The sequence below is a fragment of the Canis lupus genome, chromosome 10 (genome assembly GCF_003254725.2).
Source record: "Canis lupus dingo isolate Sandy chromosome 10, ASM325472v2, whole genome shotgun sequence".
NCBI lineage: Eukaryota > Metazoa > Chordata > Mammalia > Carnivora > Canidae > Canis > Canis lupus.
Genome location: NC_064252.1, coordinates 20,784,036 through 20,806,887, shown reverse-complemented (window position 1 = coordinate 20,806,887; position 22,852 = coordinate 20,784,036). Strand labels below are relative to the sequence as shown.

The 22,852-nt window shown below is 51.3% G+C and overlaps 1 protein-coding gene and 1 long non-coding RNA gene across 2 annotated transcripts; both read left to right on the top strand.

Moving 5' to 3' along the window:
• Positions 1-6,029: 6,029 nt before the first annotated feature.
• On the top strand, positions 6,030-10,824 carry LOC112666026 (uncharacterized). The gene is made up of 2 exons (XR_007413414.1): positions 6,030-6,201; positions 10,126-10,824. It is a non-coding gene; the product is annotated as an uncharacterized LOC112666026 (long non-coding RNA).
• Positions 10,825-13,201: 2,377 nt separating this feature from the next.
• Positions 13,202-21,777, top strand: LOC125755867 (basic proline-rich protein-like). The gene is made up of 3 exons (XM_049115061.1): positions 13,202-13,289; positions 13,556-17,070; positions 17,838-21,777. Exons 1-2 carry the CDS (start codon positions 13,202-13,204, stop codon positions 14,584-14,586), a joined length of 1,119 nt encoding a protein of 372 aa, XP_048971018.1. The 3' UTR covers positions 14,587-17,070; positions 17,838-21,777.
• The last annotated feature ends 1,075 nt before the right edge of the window (positions 21,778-22,852 follow it).

Sequence of the window (22,852 nt, the reverse complement as noted above, 5' to 3'; positions counted from 1 at the left end):
GGAGGGGGCGCCGCGGCCGCGGGAGCGCGTCGCCCACCGGGGTGCCCTCCGGGCCTGCTCCGAACAAAGCCTGGGAAGTTGCGAAGGGAAGGGAATCCTTCCCGACATGTTCCCTCCGGGCGGCTGGGCTGGGCGGCGGCATCCGGGCTCTTAAAGGAGACAGAGGAGCGCTCTGGCTTCCTCCTCTCCTCTGCTTCCTTGCACGCTGCCCCTTTGGCTGAGGGAAGAAGGGGGGTGCCCCTCCACCTCTCAGGTGTCCGCTCTCTCAGGGGGGTTCTGCCCAGGGCCTCCGCACTCAGAGCGGGGCCTGCGGAGAGAGGGAGCCCCGACAGCAGGGGGGCGGGGGGCAGCTCCTGCACAGATGCCCCATCAGGGCTGCGACCTCAGGGCTCCTGAGCCACCCCGCTTGCCTGGGCAGCTGCCCTGTGCCCATTCTCGGGGGCCCTCCTGGGAGGAGCCCCAGACACAACCTGCCTCTCTGCTCTGCCTGGGGCAGCAGGGCCAGGGTAGCTGAAGCGCCAAGCCCCCGTGGCCCATCCTGGGCACACAGCTTGGCAGCTGTGGTCAGGCCCGTGGAAGAGAGGGTGTCAAGGCCCTGTGGGATGTTGTCCCTGGGGAGAAGGAGTGGGACACTGGTGTCTCCTCCAACCCCTTGCCTTTGCCCACAAGCCCAGATCCAGCAGCCCTTCCAGCCCGTCCTTCCACACGTTTGTCCTTTTGCCTGAGACGGACCTGTGAGTGTCCTGATCCCTGAGGGACACCTATGGAGTAGGGAAGGGACCCCACCAGGGTGGTGACAGAGCTTCAAAAATTTCAGACTCCTGCCCTGGGTCTGGGCCTGGAGTTTGACTGAATGCCCCCCACCCCCAGCCATAGCAGGGACTGCCTGGGTGGCCTCGTTCTAGGCAGTGGCCAGGTCCCCAACCTCTTAGAGACTATCGCTGACCACACCTCCATTCCCAGGGCTCCCAGACCACAAGGTCCTCAGTGAGAGGCTGCAGGGGCCGCGGGTAGGGCACTCATGCAGGAGTGAGAAGGCCTGGGCCAGCTGGAGATTGGGCAGGTCACCACTCCCAGTACCCTGGACATCCCAGCAGGGGCCTCGAATGGGCAGCCTGCAGGGTTCAGGCAGGCCAGGTGGGGCATGGTGGAGATTTTTCAGGGACTAATGGAACAGGAACCCCAGGCCTACTGGTTGCTGCCAAGAAGGTAAAGGCCTATGGTTCCAGAGCTTCAGACTCTTTAGGAGAAGGAAATCCATATTTGCTCATGGAATGTCCAAAATTTGAAAATATAGCATATCCTGGGTTGAACCCAGCCTGTAAACCCCCACTTTGCAACCCCTTGTACACATGAGCTGGTTAGTGTTAAAAGGAGGCAGTATTCCCAGTAACCCCAACCCCAGCCCCATCTCTGATGAGGAAGCCCCATAGATCTGGACATCAGAGAGGAGGAGAGGCAACTTGCACCCCATTTACCCCACATCTCAGAGGCATCTCCGGGCTACTGGAGCTGGCTTGCCTTTTCCAGAACAGATCTGCTTAATTGAACTGGGTTTTTTTAAAGCTTTTATTTATTTATCCATGAGAGACACACACACACACAGAGAGGCAGAGACACAGGCAGAGAGAAAGCAGGCTCCGTGCAGGGAACCTGACATGGGACTCGATCCCAGGACTCCAGGATCACACCTGAGCCAAAGACAGGCACTTAACCTCTGAGCCACCCGGGCATCCCTAATTGAGCTGATTTGAGTTAAAATCCTCCTTTAAATCTGGTAACGGAACTGCCCCACCCCCAAATCCTCCAAGGAGCCTCCCTGCCCTGTGAGGTTGTGCCCGCAGAGCCCTGACAGTGAAGCTGAGACAGGATGCAGAGGGAATCTGAACTTGAACTTTCTTTCTGTCCCAGGGCATAGAGCCACCACCAGGTACGCAAACCTGAGTCTGGTGCTGCACAGAAGGGCGGGCTGCAGAGAGCCAGGCCCGCGCCTGACCCCCAGCACTGCCTCATGCTGCGTGGAGGCCCTGGGGGACTGGCCTCGTCTCCCCTATCCTCAACTTCCTCGCTTATGAAATGGGGCTCAGTCCAAGTTCTGACTGGGCAGACTTGTGGGGAGGATGGGGATCCTTGTGTGCACCTCGCCTGGCCCTAGCACACAGTAGGGGCTCAGTAACCCCCCTCCCCCGCCCTGTGCTGTATCTGACTGTAGTCCAGGTAGACCATGCTGGTGGCCTCCTCACAAACCCCCTGCTTCCTCGGCCACTCAGGGAGCTCTCCCTCCACTTCCCGGCAGCTCCCAATTGCTTGCCTCTCCCCACTCTCTTTGTTTCTTTCCTTAAACTAAAAGAAAGCATCACTGAGCCTTCCCCACCCGCCCCCCGCCGTGCCTACGGCCCTGTGCTGATCACTGTGGATCCAGGGTGGGTATGACACAGGCCATAACTTGAGAAGCTGCTGGATGCCCTGTGCAATTACAACACCGGCGTGAGGTCCTCTGGGCTAACTCCCCATCCAGAGAAGGTGTTTTCTGCATAGCTCCTGCTGGCAGCCATGCAGTCTTGGTTGAATGCCTCCAGAGTTGAGCAGCTCACTACCTATCTGGGTGGTGTTTCTGCAGAAGCTTTGTCAATATCCTGGCACCTTTACTGTTAGGACCGGATGGAGGGCAGGCCTACAGCAGTGGCTCTGGGTCTGAGGCACCTGGTTTTACCGGGGGAAACACACACCTGGTAAGATGGTCCTCAAAAATTGGTGAGGTGCTAATTGCAGTCCCCAGAAGAAGCACTGCAAGGAGTGCATGCGTGTTTTTCACGCTTGCCAAGAGCCTGTGTGGCAAGGAGAAGAAGAAGAAGGAGTCACTGAGTGGGATGTTAAACAAACATAGTACAAAAGGCTGGCCGCTGCACTCAGGAAACTGGAGAGCAAAGTTGAGGCATCTGGAGGCCTCAGGTTCCTTTGCCAGAGCTGGCTGTGTAATTTGCAGAGTGCAGTGCAAAATTACAACGTGGGGCCCTTATTCGAAATGGCCCAGAATGTCAGAATGGCGACAACAGAGCCTCAAGCTGAGGGTGCGCCCTTCCTGAGCCTGGGCCCCCCTGGGGCCGATAGATCGCAAGCCCACAAAGCTGGCCGCGCTCCTGGCACGTGCTCACGCCACGTGCCGAGGCCCGATAGGACCCACAGGCAGCTCCCTTGAAGGAGCGTGACTCCTCTCCTGCATCGATTCTCTTTTCCATCACTGATGTCACACACTAATTTTAGAACATTTCAAATCCTCACAAAAAGAAGAAAAATATTTCCAATCACCTGTGAAACTGCGCTCAGAAATAGCTGGCCGGAGGGCTTTGCCCACCTTCAAAACTGCTGTGAGTTGAAACAACATCAGCATCTTAGCCTCTCGTTATATAATATGTATCGTTTTATCTTCTGTTTGTTTCGCCAAATATTTTATCACAACTCTTTCCTAAGTTAGAAGATACTATCTGCCAGTTGATTTGTAATGGCTAATATTCTATTGGATACAGTTTTTATTTATTTATTTTTTTAACAACCCTCGTTATCGGACACGGGCTAGTCCCAGTTCTTTCTGTTATAAATGGCACTTTGGGGAAGGCCTGTGGGCACATTTCCTAGGGGAGTGAAGGCTCTCAGGTCCCAGAAGCCCCTTGGGGTGTCTCTGCAATTTTCAGGTTGGCCAGGGCCTGAGCCGCCAGCCCCCTGGCAGTGGCAGTACTGAGAGGACTTCCCTGCCTGGCATCTTAGTTGTTCTTTTTAGAGAAACCCCAGTCCTCCTGTGGCCGACTTGCCTGGGTGGTACTGAGCACCCTCCTGCACCATGAAGTGCCAACTGATCACATTCACGGCCACCCCAGGAGGGGCTGTCATCAGCCTCCTTTACAGATGAGGACCCCGGGCCCAGGGCGCAGAGGCACCGGCCCAAGGACTTCTGTTGTGAGAAGGACACATTGCTGACAACGAAGTAGAAGATGGCCCCTCATCCCGCCAAACTGTGGGCAGGATTTCAAAGTCCAGGCTGCTTCAGTCACTAAGCCTATCAGGCTGGGAAGGGAATAGGATTGTGCTTAGCATGGTGCCCGCTCTTGGGCAATGCTCAATAAATGGTGGTGTGGAGAAGCAGGAGGAGGAGAGAGTAGAGAGGGAGGAGGATGGGGATGGGGAGGAAGAGCACAGCCAGGAGGTGGAGGTTATAGCCCCCTTAGCACAGCAGGGCCCTGCAGGACATCTGGTCACTTGACCGAAGTCCCCTAAGGGCGGGGACAAGGTCTACGAACCCAGCCCAGCACTGCCCACCGCAGATGAGCAACGTGTAAGGAGTGGATAAGTAGACAGGCTCCTTCAGAGGCATCTGGACTCGTGGGGGACGAGGGGAGGTGGCATATTGGTTTCCTACTTCTGCCATAAGAAAATTCACTGATGTAGTGGCTCAAACTAGTGCAAGTTCATTAGTGTGCAGCGGTGGAGGCTGGAAGTCTGAAATGACTCATGGGGGAAAGTCAAGGTGTTGGCAGGGCCACTGCCTTCTGGAGGCTCCCGCATTCCTTGGCTTGTGGCCCCTTCCTCCATCTTCCTCTGACCACAGCGGGGCCAGACTCCGTTTTGAAGGGTTTACAGCATTAGATGGGACACAACTGGTTAACCCAGGCTGGTGTCCCGGCTCTAGGTCTTTAACTTCATAGATGCAATGTGGATTCGGACAGTTCTGGGTTTGTTGCTGCTCTGAGCAAAGTCCCGCCAGAGGCCCTACCGGCCTCACCCTTCGCCTACCGCAACCAGGGAACTCCTGGGAGCTCAGGCGGGTTCTCTACTCAACCAGGAGCTGCTTATCCTCACCCCAAGCCCTCAGGGCAGGCAGAGTGGGCAAGATTATCCCAATTTTACAGGTTGGTAAACTGAGCCCCAGAGAGGCTGGTAACTTGCTCAAGGCCATTCAGCTGGCAAGGGGCAGCTGACCTTTGGTGATAGCTAGACCCTAAATCCAGGTCTCTGCGGGGCCTGCCACCTGCCTCTAGGAATACAGACCTCCCTGGCTCTCACTTAACCACAGCCCTTGATTCTTTGCAGAAGGGTGGTGGGCCCTCTGCCCCTTTCCCAGGACAGGCAGGCTGTTCTCAGGGACAGAAGGGCCATAGGCAGCCTCTGGCAGGGACCTTGGGTGAACGTGGAGGGATCTGGGGGCCTGAGCAGGCCGCAGGGCCCAATTGCAGCTTGCATGTCAATAGGGTGAACATGTGGATGGCAAAGGGCAGGGGCGTCCGTCTGTCCCAGCCAGACTGGCAGCTGCTTTACCTGGTCCAGCCACCCACCCAGGGCCTTAGGGATGTCTCTTTCCCCAGCCCCGGCACATGTAGACCCGAGCTCCGCAACGTTGCTCTGAATAAGGACACAATGTTCCCCGGGGCAGGCGGCTGGGGTGGCCCTCGCCACACAAAGGCAGGCCAGGGTGTGCACCCCAAGGCTGGGAGTGTGCAGAGGACACGGTGGGCCTTCCCTCCTGGCCGCGGACTGCAGCCACTCCCACCAGGGCCTGGGCCTGGGCCTGGCATGGGAGGAGTTAAGCTGCAGCGGGCACCTTGGCACCCGGAGCTGCCCAGAATGTCCGGCTCCCCGCCCCCACTGCTTTTCTTCCTTTTTGCCTTTTTCCTTCTTAATTAATCATACGCTGCTGCCCAATTTAAATATGGAAATGCCCGCGCCGGGCGATGCAATTATTCCTAAGGCCGGGCGGGCTGTCCGGCCCCGGGGGCTGCGGGGAGCATCGTGGCATCGCCTCCTCTCTGGTGTGTGTGAAATTATGTGCACAAAAGGCGTCTCCTTATCTGAGTGTGTGAACTAAATAAATAAATAAGAGCTTTTGTTTGTTTGCCGGCTCCTGCACATGACTGTTTTGACTAAAGCGCCCGTGTTGTCTGTGCCTTTATGGGCCTCGGGAGAGGGGGCCCGGCCGGGGCGGGGGCGGCCGCCGGGCATCTGGGCCTCTCCCCCGCGGGCACCCCGCGCCCCGCAGCCCTCCCCGCACACGCCCTCGCCGGAAAGTTCCCCTGCCCGGGCCGGGCTCCCAGGCAGCTGGCACGGTGCCAGGCTCGCCGCCGAGCGCGGGCAGCGGGGTGGGGCGAGCGGAGGCGGCGCCGAGGACGTGGCCGGGCGCCCCGGGCGCCAGCCGGACCAAGGCCCCGCAAGGTGAGGGCACCCCGGGTGGGCGCAGGGTGGGCACCGCGCGGCGGGCGGGCCCGGAGGGCTGGGGGGCGGGGGCGGGGGGCACAAAGCCGGGCAGTGCCAGGCGCCGCCGCCACCGGCCGGGGCCTCCCTCCCTCCCTCCGGGCCGGGCTCCGCGGGGAGGCCGTGTGCATGGGGCCCGGGCGGGCTGTGGCCGGAGGAAGGCCCGAGCCGCGAGGCGGGGCCCGGGGCTGTCAAGGAGAAAAACATCCCAAGGCCTGCAAATTGCTGCTCTCAGCTTTTTTTTTTTTCCTCCTCCTGCTTGGGAGGGAAAAAAAAAAAAAAAGCAGCGCTTCCTCTGGAGGCGGATGCAAAAAGGATGCAGACTTTTAACCATCTCCTGCACCCGGTCCTTCCCCAGCAGCGTCCAGCCCCGGGCCTGGCACCTCGGCCACCCAGGGAGGGCGCATGGTGAGGGCGCCAGATGCCTTTTTCTGGGAGCTGCTGCAAGGCCAGGCCCCGTGGGCCTCCCCGGCCAGAAGCTGGGCCCAGTGCTCGGGTGTGAGGATGGGAGGTCATGGGGCATGTGGTGGCCGCGTGGGCAGGAGCAGCCACCTCCCCTGCCACCATCACCTGCACTTGGTGGCCTGGTGGCTTTGTCTCTCGGCGCCGAGCAGGGTGCTCAGGCACAGCGCTGAGGCATGTGTCTCAGTTCTCCCTGACTTGGGGCCTTCAGCCATCCTGGGATCCCCCACATTTCTCGCGACCGATTTTTGCGTTTAAAAAATAATAGGGAAAGTTTTCTGGCGTCTGGTGGGGGCTTCACACAGCCTGCGTTCAGAGCAGGACTTAAGGAATGGATTCTAGAGTGAGGAAGGTGATCTGGTCCCTGGAGGAACAGCAGGCGAGCTCCAAATGCAGAAGGAGAGGCCCAGGCATCTCCTAGGGTGAGGATGCTACGTGGGGGGCCATGGCAGGAGCTTGGGGATATGGTGGTCTGGAGAGGGACAGTGCCTGCCCATGGATACGTTTTAATTTTAATGTTTTTTAAACTCAGAAGAAAAAAAATGACTATAATAATTATGAATATATAATGACGAATTCAGCCTGGATTATATTTGCCTTCATACCAATGCAGTCATAAGATACCATTTTTAATATGTGCAGATGAAGGAGCCATGAAAACAAATGTGTTGGGGTCCGTGAAAGTCATAATGAAGCCCTGGGCTGGTCCAGTCTGTCCCAGGACAAAGGGTCAGATGTCTGACTCCAGGGGGCCTTTGGGGGCCACCTGGGTGCCCTGCGAATCTGGCTTCTCCGAAGGCCAGCTGGGACAAGTTGACATGGCCAGCTGTGAAGAGGAGCCAGGGCCCTGGTCTGTGTGTGGGTGTGTTCGTTCCTATGCACACGTATGTGTTTTACAAAGGGTTCTCAGGCACATGAGTGCGGGATACTCAGTTCTGGAGACAGGTGAGCACGAGGCTGAGGTCAGGTGTGGCCACAAGAGCCTGGTATGCCTGTCCTTGAGCGAGGGGGCTGTCACTGGGCCAGGAGCCTCGGCATCTCCCAGCCATTGTCTCCTTGGGAGGGAGCAGGCTTCGGGGCCCATTCACAGCCTAGCGCAGCTCTGGGTGGTGGAAACATAACATGAGCTGCAAACAGAGCCACATCTGTAATTTGACATGTTTGAGCAGCCACATTTTTAAAAAAATAAAAATAAACAGGTGAAATTCACTCTAAAAACACAATTTATTTTATCTAACATATATTCAAAGTAGTCTATTTCAGTATATAATTTTTTTCAGTATATAATTAATATGAAATTATCAATGAGGTTTTTCTCTCTCTCTCTCTTTTTTTTATATTGAGTCTTTAAAACCAGAGTGTATTTTACACACACATCTCAGTTTGGATGGACTCCCCGAGTTTCAAAGGCTCAGTGGCCACATGTGGCATGCGGTGAGGGACCGCTGTATTGGGCAGTGCAGGTCTAGCAGGTCCCCATGCCCTCCCCACCCCACCCCAGAGTTGGGGAGACTGGTTTTTCTGCTTCTTTTCTGCTGGCGGCCCTTCTTGGCCAGGGTCAAGGACGCTTGCAGTGGCTAGTCAGGCCCCCAGCATCCCCGAGAGCTGAAAGAATGGGTGTTGGGGCTGCAAGCTTCCAGGATGAGGGGGGACTGCTGGAAAGGGCTTCTTCGGCTGTGCTCCCAGACACCAGGGGGACGGTACAAAGGGCTGGCTTCAGGGTACAATAGTGGGGCGGTTAGTCACAGTGCCGGGCAGCGGGGCAGGCACACAGAGCTCCCTGTGTCTGCGCCTGGCCGGGCTGGGCCCTGCAGCCCGGTTTCGCCTGCTGGTTTCCCATCTCTGCCCGTGGCCTTTTGTTTGCACCCCTCCCTACTCCCCTATTAACCCCCTGCTACCCGTTGCCTACCTGGCTGCCCAGCTGGGGCATCCTTACTAAGCTTTGGTTTCCATCAGCCACCCTGGCCAGAGGCGAGCTCCTTCTAGAAGCAGAGCTCAGGCCTGCATGATTCCCTTGGCATCTCTTGGGAAAGAGGTGTCGGAACAGCTTCCTCGCTGTGGCTATGCGGCATTTGTGCAGCTCGAGGAGAGATTTTTCGCCTGAGTTAGGATAGCCGCGTGTGGCCGGCTCCCCACTTAAAGATCCCATCGGCATTTGAGAGTGTTCCCCGTGCAAGGGCCGTGCACTGCTGCAAACAATGAAAAGCCAAAACTGTGAAAAATTAAGGAGTGGCCCTGAAGCTGGCGCCTGCACTGTTCATCTTAAAGGGAACAGACTGATATAAATATTTTAATCCTGTGCATAGATGATGAATAAGATAAAATAAATTAGTCATGTCCCAGCCCTGTCTGGGGATACTCAGAAAGCAGGACTTCCATCAGCATTTGTACCTTGGTAGTTATAACTGAAATCTCCCTCCTAGCTTGCAATCTTAGCAGCTCCAAGATGGAATTAGCTGTTTGTTGTGATTTGACAGTTAAATTATTAACACGTGGAGGAGGTACCTGCCCTCCAAAAGGTATAGAGCACAGGGAACAGTCTCTTTTTAATTAAGAATTACCTCTGCAGAGATTCTGCATTTTGAATTTTCTTTGCTAAATTAAAGCGGCATGTGTTTTTATTTTAGAAGGCAGGGATGGTTTGCTGTGCCCTGTGCGAGGAGAAGGAAAATAAAAGGTCTTTTGAAAATGTGCCCATCTACCCACAGCTTAAAAAACCCAAGTGCCAGACGTTTTCCTTGGAGAACATAAATGTCTCCAATTTACTCATCTTACCTGTTGATTACATTTTATAATAATTATTATTTTTAAAAATAATGTAATCCTTGTCTGAAAGTGAAGGTGTCTTTGGAATGTAAAAAGCCTAGGCTTGCTGACACCACTATGTTAAAAATCACCGTGTGCCAAATCCGGGCCCAGTCCACTCTCCGGACCACTCTCTGGTCCACGTGCTACAGCTCGTCCAACTTCTGCCTCCCGAAAACAAGTGATGGAAGACATATGTTCAGCTCACATCATTTTGTTCTGATGTATTTTAAACCAGTTAAGATGATTTTAGCACAAAGAGTGGTGTGTCTTACTTGCTTTCTGAGAGCCATTGGATTTTCAAGCTGGAGTACAAATTTTTTTTTTCCCCAAAATCCAAATTTAGAAATTGCCTTTTAGAGTAGAAGACAGCATGCTGGTTCGCCTTTTAACTCGATGTGAAAGAAAGATACTTAAGATCAAATACATTTGATTTGTAGATTTGTTCCCAACCGTTGTTATCAAGGGCTGGAAATGGCCCCCTTTTTTGAAAAATAAGATAAGAAAAGGCGTCTTCCCACATGGGCGTGATGAGCTCTTCTGGGGTGGACTCCAGCCCCAGAGGTTCCACAGACATGTATGTGAGTCATCATCCTATGCATGTTTTTTCCTTCCCAGGGGGAGTGTGGCAGTCGACTCTAACATCTCCCTGTGACAAAAACAGTCCTTGCCCGCTGAGCCACCAGCACACCTCGGCCAGCCACTTACTTCCCAGGGTGACCCATACCTCGCAAGTGATCAACAGACTCTGTGCAAATACCATTATTTTAAAACAAACCCAACAAAATCTTCACTAATTGTGGTTCCGCCCTGGCCGCTGGCACCACCTCCAGTAATGGGAAAAAAAAAAAAAAATTGGAATAACGGGAAACACAGCCGATCCCTGGGGAGATTGTCTCCCTCGCAGGAAGGTACCAGAACGAGGTAGGGAAGCTGCTGTGGACACATGGGAGACTCCAAGCCTCCCTTCCAGTCCTGGGGCTCTTTGCTTCTCCAAGCCTGTTTCCCAGATTTCAAAGGAGCAGAATGGTGTCCATCTGAGCCCACTGTCAAGGGCCGTTGCAGAAATATTGCAACGGCAGCCAATATTTGCACAGCAAAGCTGCCCAGTTTCATTTTCTGTTTGCAAGTGTTTTTCTAAAGGGTAAAGTGCTAGAGACACGTGAATGGCCATTATCATCTTAGTAACTTCTCTGGCAATATATGATTATTACCGTTTATGTGAAACTCATACATATTTAACAGTAATTCATTTCATTCTTATAATGAATTACATCTACTTGACTTATGATAAATATAGTTGCATCGGTAATACGATCCTTCTCTGAGTATGAAAGCAATACACGCTCATCGCAGAAAACTTGGAAAATACAGAAAAATGCACGTAAGGGAAAAAATTGTCCAGCCCCTCACCCCCACCCCCCATGAAAGCTCTGTCATATTTTTCCGGGATTTCCTTCCAGGCTTTCTTTACTGCCACCGTGTCAGGTCTTGCAGGCACCTATGTTCGGAAATAACCCCAGGACTTCTCTGCTCCGTGCCTGGGTCCTCTGTACATTCCTGTACTTTGGGTCAGCTCCTCCCTGGCCCACGGGCCACCTCCTTCAAGCAGGCCCCGTGCAGGCCCTGGTGTTCCCCGAAAAGACCTTGGCCTCCGTGGCTCCCAGCCTTCTTCCCCTGCTGTTCTGGGAGCCACGTCGGGGCAGGCCAGACAAACCGCCGATCCGGCTCCATGGCGGAGCTGGGACTGACTCCTCGGGGTGTTGGAGGATGGGGGTGAGTGGCCTAAGATACGGCCCCTTGCAAGGCCCATGCTGCAGCGATGGGGAAGAGCTAAGCTAGGCCTTCTCCATGCAGGACAGGGAGAGAGGGCAGAGGACCGGATGGGGAAAGGGGTGAAAGAGCAGGCCTGGGTTCTGGATTCTCGGCAAAGAAAGCCACTTGGGGCAAATCACCTCTTAGACACGCAAAGTTTCGACCGAACTGTTGAGAACATGTTTCCAAGGTGTTCAGAGGTATGGTCCCGACTTAAACCCACCATGCGGTTGGCGGTTAGTGCCAAGTAGCTTGGTAGGCAGAAATCGGCCAGCCCTTTAGTGCAAGGGCACCGCTGCCAAACGCCGTGTCGCAATCAGGTATGTGCCTTGGCTGGTCCCTCAAATCCGTCAGGCCTCCTGAGGGGGACAAACTGACTCCCAAGTTGCTTTCTGGGGGGACCATGATCGGGGGGCATTTGAGAATTTCCAAGTTCATTTCTGATAGGAAAAAATAGAGTCTATGGGGTCTGCCTTAATCCCCCTTTGGAAGAATGCACCCTTCCACACCCTCACAGCAGATCATCAGAGATTTATTAATAACCCGCATTGCAGACAGACTTTACAGGCAAGGCTGCTGGTGTAGGGTTAGTTACAGCAGAGAAATATTAGCAAGAAATGAAATTTGGAATAATAGGGAATGGTGGCGTAAATTATCACGTAACAAAATAATGCAATAGCGTGTCCCTGTTAAAATGCTGCCGACAAAGAGTTTGTGACAGCATGGGGATGAATGGATACAACATTTCACAAAAACTAAATATGTATGTAAATTATGTAATTGTAGGCACATGTTTACTGTTGGGAAGGAAAGCCAGAATATTATTTCTGAATAATGACATATCGGTTAATTTCCCTTTTTCCGTGTATTTTATACTTGAATTATTTATATTTTGTGCCTACTGCTTAAATGATATCTACCTTAAATATCTGTCTTTAAATTATCCAGGCTTTAGACTTTTTTGTCCTTTCTCTAAACACATGGTATTTTTATAAGCAGAAAAGAAGTAATTTTTGAAGGCTAGTGAGTAGAAATACAGACAAATGGCATATTTTCCTTTAGTCGTTGTGGATAGATAGCATGTAGCAGAAATATTCGTTAGACCAACAAATATGCATAGTGAGTAAATATTATTCGTTTCTTATAAAAGATTTATACCTTGATAGCTTATTAATCAAACACTACATGGGTTTGCTAACCAAACATGTATACTTGCACAGCCAGTGCATAAAAATCTCAACTAAGGCTTTGTGTGGATTTAAGAAGTATTTTTGTCTCTTTAGCAATAGCATCAGGAAGAAAAAAAAAAAAGGCATCCTTGGTCTTCTTGGATACTTGGTCTGATATTTGGTCTAACCACCTATGGTTAGACTCGGTGCTTGATTGGGGGTTTGTGCTTTCTGCTTCTACTGCTTGGCAATTTAAAAGGTTCTTCAAGTTCCTATCTGGAGAAGTATATAGATTTTGGATTCATCATGCCAGATGATAAATTGCGGTCTTCGGGTGGAAATCTTGGTTTATTTATACTCATTATTTGCCTTTGAAAAAAAGAAAGAAAATACTTTTTCTCCCCCAGCTGTACTTTGCAGGACTTCCATATCTCAAAATATTATCCTGCAGTCTTAAGTCACCTGCTGATTCACAGCTGGAGATGCATGGGAGCCTCTCTTGTGTCAAGACACGAGGCGAGCATTTTCTTTTTTAACCACAATGCTACGGGATTTTGTGATGCGGAAAAATCTGTCCACGTTTCCATCTAAAATACGCTTAGCCTTCAAGCAAGTGTCATTTTCTTCCCCGTAAAATGCATTTCCAGGACCAGCAGCGTTGGGAAGGGTAGATGGGATCTTTGCGGCGCAGCGGTCTGGGAAGTAACGCAATGCGCCCCCACCCCCGCCCCGTCGGCCTAGGAGGCCCTGGGGCGCGCTCAGAGCCACCCGCTCCAGCGGCCCAGACCTGCGGCGCAGGTGAGCCCCAGGACCCGCCGGCGGTGCGCAGAGTCCCCCCTCCAGGCCCCAGCCCGCGCTCCTGCCCGCCCCCCCGCCCGGGCCGGACGGGCGCAGCCTCAGTTTCCCCGGCTGCCCCTGCGGGTGGGGCCGGCGGCGGGCAGGGGTCTGCGCGCGGTAGGCCCGGCCGGCCCGGGAGGCGCCCGGCTGGGAGGTCCCGCCGGCCTCCGGGGCGCGACCCTCTAATCCGCTTTAGTCAATATATTGTGCGCTTTACTTCGGCAAAGTAAACAGGGCGGGCGAACAAAGCGGCGGCCGCCCGGCCCGCGACTCCCTGACCCCGGGGTCGCGCCCTTTGTTCGCCCTCAGTGGGGCCGCCCCGCCGCCCGCCGCGGCTAATTGGGGCGCGTGCCGCCGCCGCCGCCGCCGCGGACCCCGGGCCCTGCCCCCAGCCGGTGCCGCCCCGCAGGCCGACCCGGGGCCCCGGCCCTGCATCCCGAGGCGGACCCCGGACCCCGGACCCCGGACCCGGCTCCTGCTCCGACCCGGCCCCGCAGGCGGACCCCGGACCCCGGACCCCAGACCCGGCCCTGCACCCCGAGGCGGACCCCGGACCCCGGACCCCGGACCCCAGACCCGGCTCCTGCTCCGACCCGGCCCTGCATCCCGAGGCGGACCCCGGACCCCGCACTCCGCCCCTGCTCGGACCCGGAGGCGGACCCAGACCCCGGATCCCCGACGCGGACTCCCACCCGGATCCCGGTCCCCAGCTCGGCTCAGGACTCGGACTAGGACCCTCGCCCCCGGCTTGGACCCCGACCTCTGCCCTCCGCAGACCCGGCCGCCGCCTCCGACTCAGGCTGCAGACCTCGGTTCGGACCCCGGGCCCCGCCCTGCCCTAGCGGACCCGATCCCCGGCCCTCGTGGACCCGCCGCAGGCTCAGACTTCAGGCGCAGCTCTAGAGCGCCGGAGGCGGACCCCAGGCCCCGGGCCCCAGGCCCCAGACCCTCCGCCGCCCCGCCCCGCCCCGCCCCGGCCCGGCCCGGCCCGCGGACCCCGCCCGCCGTCCTGCGCTGCGAGCCCGGGGGCTGCCTGGTGGAGGCGCGCGCGGGCCTCCCTGCCTCGGAGCCGGGACGTGGTCCTGGACCCCGCGCAGCCCGGACTCTGGCCCCCGGGGCTGCACCAGACGCCCCCGGGGCCGACGAGCCTGGTCCGCGGACAGACCCCAGGCCGCCACCACGGCCATGTGGGTACCTGTCCCCCTGGGGAAGGGCCCCAGCACCCCAGCAGGAGGCACCTCGAGGCAGGGCCCTTTAGGCTAAGTGCAGAGAGAGAGAGGTTTACTGTGCCTTGTTTTTCTTTCTTGCTCTTTATTTCTGCTGGGAATCCGGCAGATGGGAAACAATCGGAGATCCAGGAAGCTGGAATTCTGAGTCCCCTATGAGGGAAAATAGGAGCCTTCTGACCCTTCCCGGCTCACCTCGTGAGCTCTGTCCCCCAGCGGGCCTCAGCACCTGCCGGGTCCATGGGTAGCTTCGGTAAGGCTGGAGATGCTGACCTGTTATTAAGGCAGTTGACCCTAAAGTCAGGTCTTGGCCATTCCGTGTCCCTGTGTTCTTTCTCTTTCCCTCAAGTTCCAGACAAGGTTATAATTTTTTAAAAATATTTTATTTATTTATTCATGAGAGACACACAGAGAGAGGCAGAGATATAGGCAGAGGGAGAAGCAGGCTCCTGTGGGGGGGAGCCAGATGTGGGACTCGATCCCAGGACCCCAGGATCACGCCCTGAGCCAAAGGTAGATGCTCAACTCCCGAGCCACCCAGCTGTCCCCAAGGTTATAATTTTTATCCCAAAAAGCTTTTGAGATTTAGCTCCTTATAACCTTTTTCTTTATTAAAGATTTTTGTCTGTTTTTTAAAAAGTACTTTCTCTTGTACTTAGGTGCAGAAAGGAGTCATGGAAGGGTTTGCCATCAGGGAGCAGAATGGCTTCTGGTTCTTGCTCGGTCTGCAGAGCCCTCAGGCCTACTCCTCATCAATTTCGTAGTTGTATTCGTTTGGCTTTGCTAGGGAGACTCTTTTAAGTCCTACGTTTGTTTGTGGAACATTCGAGAAGATTTGGTGTTCTGGAGTTGCAGGCCATGCCTGTGGTGGGGACCAAGCTGAGGTGGAGAGGGTGCATGTGAGGAGCTGAGAGTGCATGTGAGCTGGCCGCCAGGCAGGTGTTGTGGTAAATTTCTATATGTGGTGCAGATCTCTGCCAGAAAGGGAAGCCCCCTGGAGATATCCCTGCTAGTCTCCCCTTCCCTAGTACCATTCCCTAAAGAACCCCATTTCCTCTTTCTTTATCCCCTTCCTCACTGCTGGTCCTCCACCACCACAGCACCTACCTGTCCTTCCTCTGTTCTGAGAGGCAATAGGGTCTCATCTGATCACCCTTCGTTTGCAACTGCAGAATGCTGATGTCTAGGCCCAGGCCCCTGGCCACCCCTCCAGGAGAGAACTGCCGCAGTGAGCCTCTCCGCAGGCCTGAGCCAGTCGTCAGGGGTCTTTGCTGATGTGAGACCTGGAGATTTTCCCGAAGGCATCCTGGTCACCTGCTTGGCCTTTTATATTGAAAAGCCTGGCATGGGCCTGCCAGGTTCATAGAGGGCAGAAAGCAGAGAGCAAGGCTCAGGTGGGGCTTGGAGCCACCCTGGTTGCTTGGCTGGGGAGATCCTGCTCTCAGGGTGCTGCCCCCCCGGCCCCATCCCTGTCCCCAGCAGAAAGGATGGTAGAAAGCATCACAACCCCTGAGCTCAGACGAGGCTGCTTTGTTACAAGGACTCTGGCAGGCCCGGCGGCAAGCTTGTGTCTGTGATTTTACACCGGAGGTAGACTCATCCCAGCCCAGATTTGAGGGGGAGATCAGGATGCACCTGGCTGGGAGGGGTGCACGCCTCGGATGACCGAATCTGGCTGCAAGGGTGGGGGATCGCCAAACCCGGCCAGCTTAAGGCAGTTCTGGGACCCAGATTTCAATGGGGCTCTGTTTTTCCTGGGAACGGTTCTTACCTATAAAATAAGCCTATGTGTGTACGAGTAGGAAGAGGTGGGTGGTGACGTTGGAAAAGAAAGAAAGAAAGGAGAAAGAAAGAAAGAAAGAAAGAAAGAAAGAAAGAAAGAAAGAAAGAAAGAAAGGAAAGAAAGAAAGAAAGAAGAAAGAAAGAAAGAAAGAAAGAAAGAAAGAAAGAAAGAAAGAAAGAAAGAATCTGTGCAATATCAGCCAAGTCACTGTTCCACCCACTGGAGCCTCAGTTTCCCTGGCCTACAGGGAGGTATGATGATTCTTGTTTTGTCTTCCTCTTAGGTTGTGAGGATCCCATGAGACAGAGACAGGGGAGAAGACTGTATAAATTATGAAGCGCCTGCTGTATGCACTTGAAATATTATCAAGTGTAGGAAAAGCCCTTTGCTATAAGGCTGCTGTTTTATGATTGAAATTCCTAGTGACTCATGTGGTGCCTGGCACAGACTACATGCTCTGGGTGTTTCTGTTGACCTGAACCATATTGAAACCCTCTGCATTAGCTATAAGAAGGACGTGTGGGCCAAGCATGGTGAGAATTGGGCAAGGTAAAGAACATCCTCATCCTCTTGAGGCCTCTGGACATGACACCAAGACGGCCCCCAGTTTGGGGGATCCAGTATGACGGCTTGGAGACCCTACTACTTCTGGCATAGACACTTGAGAGCTGTGAAGGTTAATCCCAGAGTCCAAGTCCAGGCTCTGTCTGCAGCCGTGCCCAGCCTGGCTAGGGTAAGGGTCTGGGGGTGCCCGAACCCCAGCCCAGCCCACAGAAGGTGACCTTCTCTCAGGAGAATCCAGGCCACGTGGCTCCCAGACCTGCCGGTGCAGAGTCCACCTCAAGCCCGGCCCCTTGCCTCATTCCCGAACACTGGCCTTGCCACTTTTGTCCTAATGACAGAGAATGAGGTCAGCTTGCTTTGCCACCCACAAATCACAATTTTTTATTCCAGGCAAAGCCTTTCTGTATCTGAGATCGGCCCTTGTTATCTACGGCAAGGTTATGTTTTCACTGGCTTTGGGTGTTTGCACGTGTGGGATGAAAAGGGAAGTGGCCCAAAGAGAATGCGGGTGGGGCCACCCCATTGCCTGGTTAGGGGCTCTCCAGGAGGACCTCGAATCAGCTCTAAGCCATAGGGTGGCAAAAACTTGTATTCCTGTATACACATACACACGCATGTACACACACACACACACAGGCAAGTGCGTGCACATGCGCGCACACACACATCCCAGGATATCCTCGTGTTGTTAACATTTAACGTTCTAATTTTAAATTTTGAGGCACCAACTGGCTGTCTTAAGAGGCTCATTCAGCCTGTCTGCCTTGGAGCTATTTTATTTACAAGTCTTTGCGTGGCGTCAAAGGGCTCTGTGTTTCTTGCAGACTGTGTTCGGGTGGTTGAGTGTTTTGGTTTTTGGCCACAGCTGGTTAGTTTTTCCAAATCTGTAGATCCAGGTGTGCGTTGAGAAGTTTTTTTTTTTTTTTCTTCCCCCAGCGAGAGAGGTTTCCCAGTGAGCCTCGGAGCCCTCCTAGAAGTTTCCGGCGTCCTACGTGTGAGAGACTGTCAATTTGGGGGCTGTCGGTGTGCAGCAAGGAGGCGGCAGTGACTCCTCCTAGACAAGGAGATGCAGAAGGGGCCACACTGGGAGGAGAATCGCATAGCAAATTTAAAACACGGAGTTGAGAACCTGGTTAATGCAAAGATATTAGCAAAGGCATGAGCCCTTGGTTGTGGTGAAAAATTGCTTCCTGGGAGCCTCGGGGAGAACCGAGCCTGTGCACGTCTCCCTTTATTTTGAAATAGATTCTTAAAATACATGTTCCTCGTCTGAAAATTACATCAACTCTTATTTTCAAGATCAATGCCACCCCTTACCTGATTGCTTACATTATCACTTTCTTTTGGTTAAGAGGAATGAACTTTGTGTCCTTTGAATATTAGGAATTACACCAAAAGTTGCTCTATAAATAGCAAGAAACAAAACAGAACAAAAGCATCAGCTTTCTTGTTGAGTATTTTTCTTCACAGCCATTAAATATTATCTTGTCTTGAAGTGATAAATTTAGCTAAAACATTTCTTTACTTTTGGTGGAAAGGGCACGTATGAAAAATCCAGCCTTAACCTTGTCTTTGTGGTAATCAGATCTAAAAGCTACGATATGTAGACACATTCAGAAAAAAATGAAACTGCTGTTATGTATGAAGCAAATCACTTGACTATGTGGGTGAAATCATATTCGATTTTAAGAAAATAAAACGAGAGTATTTCAGTAAGACCACCACACCACGGTCAGATTTCAAACTGAACTTGAAATTGTCTCCTCAAAAATCCTTCATTCTGCATGTGATCACTTTGCAGGCAGCTTGGGTTCTTTGCAATCATTTTAAAGAGCAGATCTGTGAAATCTTGATTTTAAAAAGCGTTCCTGCTGTCCTTTGCAATTTAACAATGAACCTTTTGAGTTCTAAATCAGGATTTATTTCTTTTCTTTTTTTCTTCTTCATTCTAAGGGCTTATAATTTACCTAGCTCCCTGAGGAACTGTATGGGTAAGAAATGATACCAAAGTTCTCATTTCATTTGTGGGGGAGAAAAAAAAATTGAACTGACTTTCAGCAGTATTTTTAAAAATTTAAAAATAAACATTTGACAGTTTTTAAAGTTTAAAATTGCTTTAAATGTTAAATAGCTAAAGTCTGCTTAGATGTGATTCAAAAAGACTACGTAATTATTGAAATAATAACGATTTCAGGCTCCATACAAAGGATTGATAAGATGCAAAAATATTTCAAATAAAAAAAATTTCAAATAAATCAAGGCTTTTCAACTGTGAAATGAAGGCATTCCTTGAATATGGGGGGGAGAAATTCTTTTCAGATTTTCTGTCTTTTCATTTTTGCAGAAATAGGTAACTCTTTCACTGGAAACTTAAATTCTAAATTCCAATCTGTTTTTAATTGCTAATATAAATTTGCTATACGTGGCCACTAAATTCTTTAGGAAAATGTCCATTTCCTAATTAATGATGATTCCATTTTAGAGATTGCAGAATTGAACAACTGAAATAAATTCAGTGCTCACTTCTCTTTGAGAGTTAATTTTGATTTTTAAAAACCTTATTTTGTTCTGTGCTTTTTGTCATTCCTTGTAGAATGCTGAGAACCTCACTTTGGCATTTGGTAATGCATGTATAACTAGAGGTATTGGCCTGTCATCCTTAATTCATTTCTTCTGATTTGTGTTGTTACTACTTCAGTATGAAAAAGATTCAGTGCAATTCCTCATCTGTAAGAGGAAATTTTTGATACCAGCATGTCAATATTATATAAGGCATAGTCATATATATATGTATATGTGATCGAACACTAATATTTATTGCAAACTTCTGGTTGTTTTACACTTTCCTTTTATTTGAGAAAAATTAACCTCTTACGAGTGCTTTCAGGGTTGTTAGACTTTTTTTTAATATACATAGACAGGTAACACATCATGAAAGGTGAATGTGTGGACTTCTAAAATGACAAAATAGCTGCTCACAGATTCCTAAACAGACCTGTGAATACATGGGTAGGGAGTTACTACCCATCGGTCAGGAGGGAGCATGGGGCATGCTACTGATCATCCTCAGGGCAGGCACACTAAGTCTGTTCCCTCTCTGTCTCTCTCTACACACACACACACACACGCGCGCACACACACACATTTTTTAAAGGAAAGATACAGAAATGGTCTGCCGGCATGCTGTTTTTTTTTTGTTTTGTTTTTGTTTTGTTTTGGTGGGGGAGGTGGCTGCTAATGTAGAGGTCTGGCCTCTGCTTTCTTCCTCAAACATGCTTGTCCTATGGCCAGAGTTTTATTTCAGTTGCTAGTGAACTAATGTCAAGGTTAGACATGAAATGGGGTGAACTAAAGCAAAAGATTTTTGAAAATGCTTCATTATGTTGGCAAGAAGGAACCCTTTCCGGGGTGCTTGCTCGCATTTACTTACCCAGCCCGAGACCCTAACTCGATCTTTCCCTTGTTTTACCTGTAGTGACACTAGCAGGCTTCTTTCCCCCCTTGTCCCTTCCTCAACTTAGCTCCGCAAGAGGAAAAAGAAAAAAAAAAAAAAAAGCTTACCCAAAGGAAATTGATGCCAATGGGTTTGTGCGCAAATCACCGAGAGTACAAACGAAGCCTTCATAAAGTAGGGGTGCAAGTTATGACAAAATAGGCAGATCGAAATGGAATCCCACACCGGCAAACTACTTTGAGACAAAAGCAACAAGAACAACAACAACAAAAAGAAGAAGACGAAGAGGAGGAGGAGGAGGAGGAGGAGGAGGAGGAGAAAGAAGAAGAAGAAGAAGAAGAAGAAGAAGAAGAAGAAGAAGAAGAAGAAGAAGAAGAAAATAAAAAAGAAAAAAATCATAAGCCTGGTTTGCCTTTACACGCAGCACCCAGAGCCTCCTAGCAGCTCCTCAAAAGCACATTGTGTGGGATGACTGAGGAAGGGGCATCTTACCCAGGAGCCGCCACGCTCTGACAATCTCAAGCTCATTGGGCCAGCTCTGCAAACATCATTATTCTTGAGTGTGCAAGCTGAATGAGTGTGCAAGTCGAACGTTCAAAACCCAAGTGAAAATGTAAGTTTTCACTCACACGCATCCTGCTTGCTTTAATTAGATTAAATGCATCTGTTTACTAAGTCCTTGGAATGCCTTGGATACTGACATTTTTTAACTGTTACAAGCCGCTGAGCTGAGAAATAGAGATAGTAAACTGGAGTGTCCGCGGCCTTCCTAGGCTGGTCTGAGGCCGGAGGCTGAGCCGGGGACACGGGGGCTCAGGGGCAGAGCAGGAAGTCACCAACTGCATTCCCATCAGGCAGATCTTGGGATAAATCAGGAAAAAATAACTGTATAAGGCTGATACTGTAAACATCCGGATCTATCAAGAGCCTTCCTAGGACTTATTTTTTCGAGATCTGACCTCAGGCGTGGTGTGGTCCGCAGGCACAAGCCCGAGTTCTTCCAGGAAAACTGTCCGCCGTAGCACTCACCAACAAAGTAAATCTTCCAGGTTTCCTTTTCGATAATTTGAACACGCTTTTTAATATTATTTACTCTGAATAACGTAGTTTGATAGCAAGTTGGAAAAAGACCTCGTAAAACCAACCTGCATAATGCCCAATGGAATTACCTGAGTGCTATTATTTTCCTTGAATAAAGGAGAATTTGATTTCTGAATTTGCAACCAAATTATATGTAAATGCTTGCCAAGTGTAGCGGGGGATAAAAAAAAAAAGGTGTGTGTTCTCAAATATTGTTCTGACTCACCCAGTTCCTTGTTTTACCAAATAAAAATTGGGAGGAGGAAAGTGGCATTAAATTAACTTATTACTGTGTGTGAGAGCAAGAAAAAAAAAATCAGCTAATAAAAAGGTTAGCAAGTCGGCATGATTATACAATGATTTCAGGTGAAAATTACAAAGCTAATATGCTAGCATTTGCTCCTCGCCTTCAATAATGATACAGTTGTCAAATTTGTATTTGTGCCAAAGGAACAAAAGTTGTAAGTGGCATAATGTAAGATAATCTCTTTTTCTTTGTGGCTTTTTAAATTCAGTGTTTTAATCCACCAATTTAATCACAAAACATATATCACATTAGTTATAATATTTATAGTGTTTAGGGAAGTGATTATAAATAGATTAGAGTGTAGTTGTTGGATGTAGTATTTGTGTGCGTGCGTGCATGTGAACGTTATCACAAAGGTATGCACATCTCTAGGGTTTGCACTTGGGATCGGTTTTATGTGAAAATAGTAACCATATATTTATTTTCGAAATCCCCGTTCGATCATTACGGAGCTTGCTCATTATTTTGGAAAAACAAGGTGTGGTATTAAAAGGGCCTGAGACATAGTGTGTTTAGATCTCTGCATTCAGCCGGTCTCTAAAAGCATTTTGTTGTTCTGAAGTCCACAAAGTTGTTAAGCCACAGAATGTCTAATGTGTTTTTTAAAGCAGTTGAACCATATAGTAGAGATGGGGGGACAGGCAGGGTGTATAATGCCAGTTGGTGCTTGGGATATTGCTCGGTGTGGCCCGGGGAAGAGGGAGGTGATGGGCTCTGGGCAGCTCTTTGGGACTGCCCTACGCATCCCCAGCCCGCAGGAACGTGTTCTCTTATCCCACAGCCCTGGTCTGGGGCTGGAAATTGTAATAAGGAAGAAAATTATACAGGACTGTGCTAGACAGGAGAGCTTGCTCTGCTGTATTGCTAGAACACGGGCACAGCATACCCGAGTCTCAAGCTGCTACAAGGGCATCCTTTTCTGAGGAAGGAGAAGCACAGAATTCCTGGGCTTCCAGCTCTGGACGCCCCAGTCCTTGACCACCCTGGAACTTCCTCGGGGAAAGGGTGAAACCCACCCCGTTGTGAAGTCACCCCTGCTTGGGCTGCCTCTGCTAGGCTGGTTGTCAGCAGCTGTGAAAAGTGAAAGTTGGTCAGCATTTCAATGAAAAG